The sequence below is a fragment of the Abramis brama genome (genome assembly GCF_963993115.1).
Source record: "Abramis brama genome assembly, chromosome: 20".
Taxonomy (NCBI): domain Eukaryota; kingdom Metazoa; phylum Chordata; class Actinopteri; order Cypriniformes; family Leuciscidae; genus Abramis; species Abramis brama.
The window spans coordinates 24,609,243-24,618,360 of NC_139982.1; the positions used below are offsets into that span (position 1 = coordinate 24,609,243).

General features: G+C 35.6%; 1 protein-coding gene across 2 annotated transcripts in view; it reads left to right on the forward strand.

Annotated features, from left to right (window-relative positions):
* Positions 1 to 7,937, forward strand: part of smpd3 (sphingomyelin phosphodiesterase 3) — a 42,668-nt gene extending 34,731 nt beyond the window's left edge. For both annotated transcript variants that reach the window (XM_084094170.1, XM_084094169.1), the window contains exons 6-8: positions 3,434 to 3,497; positions 3,578 to 3,740; positions 5,285 to 7,937. In XM_084094170.1, coding sequence (XP_083950296.1) covers positions 3,434 to 3,497; positions 3,578 to 3,740; positions 5,285 to 5,386 — 329 coding nt within the window. In that variant the 3' untranslated portion in view covers positions 5,387 to 7,937. The remainder of the gene's footprint in view (positions 1 to 3,433; positions 3,498 to 3,577; positions 3,741 to 5,284) is intronic.
* The last annotated feature ends 1,181 nt before the right edge of the window (positions 7,938 to 9,118 follow it).

Below are 9,118 nucleotides of genomic sequence, written 5' to 3' on the forward strand. Positions count from 1 at the left end.
CTCTTCCATTCGCCTAGATTTGGAATTACTTACAACAACACGTATAATTTAAATGAGCAGATAAAACACAACAGATAGGCCTGCATGTAAATAAATTACGCAACAATTCCTTGGCATTTTGACTTAGCGACAACACCACCACTTTGCTACTAGCCTAAACCCTTTACTCCGGTACGAAGATCGCGGGTCTTTTGCCTCTTGGTTGCGTGCGCAAGGAGTGATGACGAGAAATCCATGTATATGTATTTATTTATGTATTTATACATTTATTTATATATTTATGTATTTATATATTTATTTATATATTTATATATGTATTTATTTATACATTTATTTATTTATACATTTATTTATTTCTGTATTTCCACATTTCTACATTTATTTATTTCTGTATTTCCACATTTCTACATTTATTTATTTCTGTATTTCCACATTTCTACATTTATTTTTCCCAGCGCATGTATGCTAATTGACCAATGGCTAAGCCACGCCCCCAAACGCGATGAGCCAATCACAGTACGCATAGCTAACCCAATACACTCGGACATTCTCTGCTTCCTCGTCCATTGCAATGCATTGCGGTTATCAGTTTTCATTCGTTTTTATGTTTTTTCTTGTCATTTTGGCTTTTAAACAGCGTGTGTGTGTGATTTTGGTTGGGTGACAGTTGTAGGTTACAGTTTGACAAGAGTTTACAGTTTGACAAAAGCACAATGTTGTGTTTTACACAAATATAAGTAGGCTAAACACTTTGCAGTTTTAATTATGTCCTGTATGAGCAAAATGGAGTAGGCTATGTTTTTATGTTTCCACTGTTCGATCGCGCCTGCTCTCTGACACACACACACAGACACACAAACACACATTCCAGCAATGCAATCTGACATCGCAGCCTGTTCTTCTGCGCTCACACCAAACGCGAATAGAGCGTCAAATTCGCGCGTATCGCGTCTAGTTCGACGCTTGAACATTTTGAATCCAAAGCGAATAGGACGCGTTTAAAGCGAGCGTTTGAAGCGAAATAGCACCAAACTATAACGTTTACACTGTGAACTGTAAATCTTTGTTCTGGAGCTGAAGCTTATCGACCTTCTCAACAATAAAATTATTAATATAACCCTCCAATGCATATTTAAAGGCCCTTTTGGTGACATCGAGATGATATATAATCTTTCTGTCTCCAAAAAATCATCAATTGCCTCCTGTGAAATGTCTCCTACTGTGACAGCTGCCACAGCGCCTGTTACCGAATGTTGACTGTTTGTCCGAGTGAGTGGAGGGGGCGTGGCTTAGCCATTGGTCAATTAGCATACATGCGCAGGGAAAAATAAATGTAGAAATGTGGAAATACAGAAATAAATAAATGTAGAAATGTGGAAATACAGAAATAAATAAATGTAGAAATGTGGAAATACAGAAATAAATAAATGTAGAAATGTGGAAATACAGAAATAAATAAATGTAGGAATAAATAAATGTATAAATACATAAATATATAAATAAATGTATAAATACATAAATAAATACATATAGAAATGCATAAATAAATAAATACATGTAAAAATACAGAAATAGCCATTTATATTACCAAAATGTATTTATTTTCACTATTATTTCTGCATTTATTTATTTATTTCTACTTTTATTTATTTATTTATTTTTCGTTCTGTCATTTTTAGTCCTTCATAGAAACGATGTCTCCACATTCGTTTTCTTGTACCACATTATCATTGTTAGTTAGTTATATTAATAGTACACCTGACCTGTATGACTTCTCATTTTCCTTTTTGAAGTAGCCTACTTTTTGAACTCCATTATTGAGCCGAGTTTTGACTGAAAATAGTCTACTGTTGATATATATATATATATATATACATACATATTGGGTGTAACAATATCTCGTGTCACAATATATCGCAATACAAAAACGCACCAATATGTATCATGGTTAGTGACAATCTGTATTGTGTATAGTTCACCCAAAATTTTAATTACTAGTGCAAAGTACCCGTGCAAAATCTGTTTTTGTGTGTGTTTTTAGTAATTGTTGGTTCGGTGTGTTTGAGTGCTCATTGTTACAATTACACAGCAAAAGTTCAGTGACATTTTTATTTGTGCATGGTAGAAAGCAAATACTGATACTGACATAATGACATATAATAAATATGGAAAATTTAACTACACGATTCAGGGAGCAGGTTACACAGTGAACTCAGCGAGCGATTCAGGGAGCAGGCTACACAGTGAACTCCGAGAAAACGCTACGCTTGAGCAAACAGTTTGTGAATAGGCTGCTACAAATGATGCCCGTGAATAAAATATAATATTCAGAAGTAAACACTGTAGCTGACTTAATGTTTAGCTGACAGAGTGTTTATGTCAGAATGTTTATTTCTAAACCACAACCTTCTAAGTGCTTCTTTTACCGATATATTTAACGATATCTTTTGCATTTCTAATCCAAACAATGTCAAACTTGGCACTGCACTTACTCGTGCCCGTAGCAAGACACCTGTCAAGTTTGAAATCCATCGGACTAACGGTTCGAGAGATACGCGAATAACAGACAGACAGACAGACGTTTCTGTAATTTATAGATAGATTGTGTGAGAAAAAATTCAAGTTTACAGAGTTTTGTCAGTACTACATTAAACTACTATATATAATTTTGAGTATAATAATGCAATGGGGGAATATTTGTGGGTCCTGATAATGCCAAATGTCTTATGTTACCAGTAAAAAGTGGTCACATTATTTTAAATATATCTAGCCAGTGACAGAGTTCACGCATATTCTATAAAATAATTCTGCATTTTCAGCTTCATGAATATTTTTATTCTGGTGTCACCATTGTCCTGGGACTTCCCCAATGCAAAGCCTGTTTATTTCCACCCCCAATGTAATACCAAATTTAGCATTTTAATCAACAGTACATTTTTTGTTAACCTTTTACCATATGTATTGGAGTATCGCAATAATATTGTATCGTGTGTTCAGTATTGTGATATTTATCGAATCGTGACATGAGGCATATACTGCTAAAGTAAAAAAACAGTGGTCACAAAGAGCACCTTCATGGAAAGTACTGGAACTATCAATCTGGCTATGCTAGAATTAGTGAAGTATTAAGAGAGAGTAAAAAAAAACAGAAGAGAGAAAACGGTTGGGTGGAGATGGCCAATTAGAGTCATGTATATATGCATATCAGAACCACAGTCGTGACTCATACAGTTTTCCCTTGAGCTCATTTTAATGCTGGTGTTTCTCTGGTCCTACTCTTAAGAGACCTTGAGTGCACATAGATGTCAAATATCTGTGATCTAAGGGTCTTTTCAGTAGTCATACTCACAGGATATAAATATATAAAAAATCTATATCTCCAGGTCATATATAACCTGTATGTGTTGCGTGTTTACATATGCTTGTTGTACAGGTACATTGCTGGACACGGCTGGGCTATATGATGAGGAAGTCAGCTCACCAGAGAGCCTACAAAAGTAAGCTGAACACAAATATGTGTGTTTATATAGATATGCATTCATGGTAAACACTCAGTCATTTAGCATTTCTCTGACAGAGTGATGGAGAATGAAGAAGGGAGAAAAGAGTACTTGGTGTTCCCCGCAAGCAAGAACCATTGTCCCAGCCAGAAGGGGCGCAAAATCCCCCTGAAGGGCAATGGCAGGAGAATCGATTACATCCTTTATAAAGAGGAAGGCTTGCAACCGGACTGGAAAGTGGTGAGTTATGATTAATTAACCTACTTCCCTTTTCCCTTGCATTATGCAAATAATGTCGCAGTGAATGTAAAAAACATGGGACTGCACATGGGAAGTCAATAAACAAAATGGCAATACCAAATTGTTGAGTAGCATGTCCATGGTGGTGTACTGCACATGTACTTTGCGTAATCTTTTCTTCTATGAATAAAATAACCAGAATACATTTGCTAAAATGTGTACTAAACAACAGAACTCACTGCATTGGGTATCATATCCCACAATGCAATACACTAGAGGTGTAACAGTTCTCTGTACAAAATCTAATCACACACTTGCACCGCGGTTAATCTCAAATCTGCATCATCACAAAAGCACAGGTTGAAGATCCAAAAGCAGCTTTTATTCAGTTGTAATCCATAAACAGGCACAGGGTCAAAAACATGGACAAACAATCCAAACTTAAAACAAGGTCCAAGAAACACAGGCAAACAAGGTAATCCAAAGAACAGGCAAAAGATCAAATCCATGAAACCGGAAACCAGGATAGAACACGCAGAATTGCAGTTGTAACACAAACAAGACTTCGCAACGAATGAGTGGAAACACAGAGCATATAAGTTATAACTTATAAAGGCAGAGCAAAAGAGCTAGGTCACACATTACTGAAACACATAGTATCACACATAATGAGTCAGGCAGTGCATACTGGGAAATGGAGTTCAGGACGAGGAGTTCAGCTGGTGGATTGTGACAAAAACGTTAATTGCATGCCACTGGATGCTGAGTTAAATATGTCATATAAATAGGTCATACGACAGCAGTGTAGCTGATTATATTTGTAATGGAATATTGGCAGACTCTCTTCTACAAATTGTATACTTCTCAGTGTTGTTATTGTTAACTAAAATTAAATTTATTAAATTTTTCCGTTAACTGAAATAAAGAAGAGAAAAAAAAAATTGAAGAGAAACTTAAAAGAAATGTTGCCCTGGCAACTAACTGTTTGAGTTAAAGTTGAAGTAAATGCACTACTTCACTGAAATTAAAATCAAAATGAAGCTAAATAGAAAAATGAAAAATAAAAAAATAAAAATGGCAAAAGCTATTTTTTAGGCAGTGTTAGGCAATTTTTTTTATTTATAACACTGGAAATGGAAGGTCTAGTTAAGAGCTTTGCATTGTGTGATATTGTATTTTACATTTACATATTATTAAGTGTGCTTTGTATAGCTACTGCACATTTTGGCAAATCTACTCAAACAGATATTATTATGCATGCAGAATTTTGCCTACTGTGCACAGTATATGCAGAAATAGTAAGAGTAGTATTTTACTTCACTTCATTGGTGCATAACTACTCTACAGTATTCATGTCAGGCAGTCAACTAATATGTTTTATTACACTTACTTAACTGTGTGGTGCCATCCCATAGAGCAGTGATGGAATAGCATTCAAAAAGATAAATAATTCAAATATTCACAGGTATAAATTGCTATATGGTATATATATTTTTGCTGTTATTTTAATAGTTATTAATGACTTGATCTATTACCCTTTACAGGATATAGAGGAGTTGAGCTTCATCACTCAACTTGCTGGATTGACTGACCACCTCTCAGTGGCTGCAAGATTGGTTGTGTCAACTGGAGAAGAGGAGACTTAGGACCCAGCCATAATTCAAAAAAAGAAAATCAATGCCAAGCAGAGAGAGGGGAGAGGCAAAGAGCGAGCGAGAGAAGTGAGTGAAAGGAAAAAACAGCAGGAGGAGGCATTCGTCAAGCTTCCTGAAAGATACGGGCAGGGTGATTGAGAGGGTTGATAAGTCGTAAAAAACACGATGGATGACATAGATGGAGAGCATAGACGAGAGAGGGGGGTGAAAGAAAGGCGAAAACCACCAATCAGCTGAAAGCAGCGTGCAGGTGTGTGATTTTCTGGACCGTGGTTTTCCATCCACCCCTGGACTCTCCATGTTTACATCTGAACTGAAGAACAAAATTAAAGATTAACTTCTGAAGCTTCTCTGGGGCCCTTGATCAGGAGGCCATTTTCTGGTGCCATGACCCGGATATTCGAATGAAGGCTGTTGCATGGTACATTGACTGTTCCGGGCGTCCTTTCACACAATATGGACAAGGACATGTACGTCTGTGTGTTTAAAGTTATTCCACCGCAAGATCTGTCCTTCAGCGTTCTTCAAAAGACCTCAGCAAGTGTCTTTCTTTTCTAATGTCTTTCTAAGGTTTCTATGGCCTCATGCCATCTTTTTAGGGAGTTTATATACTGATATACAATACTGATGAAGGTTGCATTGTATGGCCTCATCTAACACTAAGTAAAATGATTAAGAACATGTTTCGTTGACCGCTGGGATACAGTGACCAAGCCCTGAAGTGATGCAGTGGTGCCATCACTGCAAACTATGGGAAAACTGAGCAATTGTTGGGGATTTAACCCAGAACTCTCGGTAGATGCATGTTTCTCAGTGCACTGCCATGTTTGTCGTGGCCTGCATGTTCGACGTGAACCCCAGACGCAATTAACACAGGCTATTTTTCACAAAAACACACAAGCCCCTCCCCTAACATTTTTCCTTCTTGCAGTATTGCTGTGGCTCCATCACAGGAGAATGGTGCTGTAAAAGGCATCACAGTGTTCACTGTTTACATATTTGAGCCAAGATTGTCGTCCCCTGCAAATGTTTACACACTTATCAGGCAACGGTACCCCAAGAACTACCCCAGGTAGACCCACCGAAGCTCGCTCTTCATGTGTTAACACAATTACTTTTATACTCTCTAAAATTCTCTTGTTATAAGTTGTTATTATTGCTATTATTGTTATTATTATCATTATTCTTATGATTACTATGGTTCGTAGATTTGACATTGTTCATTTGCAAATGACTACATTCCCCATGATGCATGTATCTGCTTTTGCTGTGTTAGAGGTTTACAGCAACCTAGTGTAGAGCTCCACCCTGTTTTGACTGACAGACTAATTGGCCAATCAAATGCTGCGTTCCGTTCAATTCTGAAAGTGCAAGAGAACACCACAGAGTTAAACAAAACATTAGATGAATGTCCAACTAAAACGTTTCAGGAAAAAATGTTCCATGAACAGTATTTTGAGAACATTATGAAATACCAGATAACTTTGAAAGAATGTTCTTTTAACATTACTGGAAGAACGCTTGCCAGAATGTTAGGAGAATGTTCCCTGTTAGCTAGGATATAGCACGACCATGCAAGTCCAATTCGCGAAAACATACAGAGCGACCAGTGGTGCGATTCCCAAAAAGCATCACTAGCCAGCTTTGGTCACAAGTTCCATTGATCTCTGTTGAGAACGACGGAACTTGCGATCATAGTTACTTTAGCGAAACTAAGTCTAATTCCTCAGTGAATAACACTTTTAAAGTCGATTCTTTTTGGTGTATCAAACTTATACAGCTTGCAACTAAATGTAAGATTTAAATCAGCATTACTGACGGTTGTTTATATGACAACATGTAGTTAAAGATACATGTTAATGAGTTTTTTTACAGTAGTTTTTATAGTGAATGAAAAATTTTATCAAATTTTTATTTAAAGTCCATCTTTTTAAGGCCATCAAAAAAGTGGTTTTGGAAGCCAGCGATAGGAACATCCCACATCAAACTTTGAATGGAACGCAGCATTAATCTAGTCCCAATGCACCCACCCACCACTAATTTTAATCTCGCGTATCATTCTTTAATCAGGACAGTGTGCCATAATAATTAACCCTTTCCAGATCCACCAGTACTAATGCTTATAAGGGAGCGCAGGGTGCAATATAGGTTTACTCATGATAGTGGAACCCCTGATCATTAATCTGAGGTTAAAGTCTTCCTATATCGTATCTAAACTGACATCATTTTCCAAGGTCAGTGTTCAAGGGTCAGACAGGGAGAGCTGTAGAGATGCATGCAGTGAAATAATGAAGCTTCACAATTTCTCACTCTCATCGCTGTCCATTAAGATCTTAATGTTCTCTATATATTGTTTTTGAGACTATATGCTTTTTTGTTCTTGTATTTTTTTTTTTAATTCAAGGAATGCGGCTTACTACAAGCTTTAGGCTGGTCAGGCTCTCAAAGGGGAAAATGGAAAGGGAAAAGCTTTCTCAGTGTCAGCTCTTTATAACTGCATTTCGGTTCTGCTTTTTATTAAAAAATCCCTCTTTGATTCACAGTGTGTGTGTGTTTGTTTGATTATTCATTATAAATGTGATTTGAGGAGTTTTGTGTCACGCAAATTTCCATGAATTTCCATGAATGCATCTCTCTGTCATTGGAGTTGTAGTGTTTTTGAAAGTCTCTTCTGTTCACCAGGGCTGCATTAATTTGATTTTTTTTTTTTTTAAATACAGTAAAAACAGCAATATTGTGAAATATTACAATATAAAATAAATGTTTTCTATAATATATTTTAAAATGTATTTAATTCTTGTAATCAAAGCTGAATTTTCAGCATCATTACTCCAGTCTTCCGTGTCACATGATCCTTCAGAAATCATTCTAAAATGCTAATTTGCTGCCCAACACGCATATTATTATCAATGTTGAAACCAGTTGCTTAATATTTTTGAGGAATCCGTAATTTTGTTTTGTGTGTGTGTGTATTTTTTGATTAAACCCAAGTGCCTGTGAAAGGACATCAAGAATAGAGACCAAGGTTATAATCGTTAACGAAAACGAACGAAAAAACGAAAACTAGGTGGGAAAAAACATTGAAACATTGTCGTTAACTGAAATAAAAATAAAAACGAGGTATTACAAAAAAACGATAGCTAACTAAAACTGTAATGTGTGTTTGGCAAAACTAACTAAAATAAAATAAAATTATAGAGTAAATGTCCTTAGTTTTCGTCTTTGTCAAGGTCTTTCATTTTTTTAACGCTATTTAAAACATAGATTTGCTTTTCATACCAAATTTTTGGTATGGCGTGTGGATTTGGTAAGAGGTAAAGGAATTTCAATGGGGTGTGAATTTTTTTCTAAAATTGTATGTTTTTGTTGAGTTATTATTACACAATACTTTTTCTGACCTTTTTGAATCTTGCCCCTGACAAATAACACAAATTACAAAAAAAAAAAAACTAACACTAAAACTAATAAAAACTAAACTAAAACTAAGCATTTTCAAAAAATAAAAAATAAACTAAACTAGCAAACCCACTTTAAAAACTAATTAAAACTAAACTGAATTTGAAAACAAAAAGTCAAAACGAAATCAAAATAAAAACTAATGAAAAATGCAAAACTATAATAACCCTGATAGAGACAAACATTTCCTTTGAGAAAGTTTGGATTTTAATGCTTAAAATTACATGAAACTAAAAAATGGTTTTCCATGAAAGATTTGTGATCCCA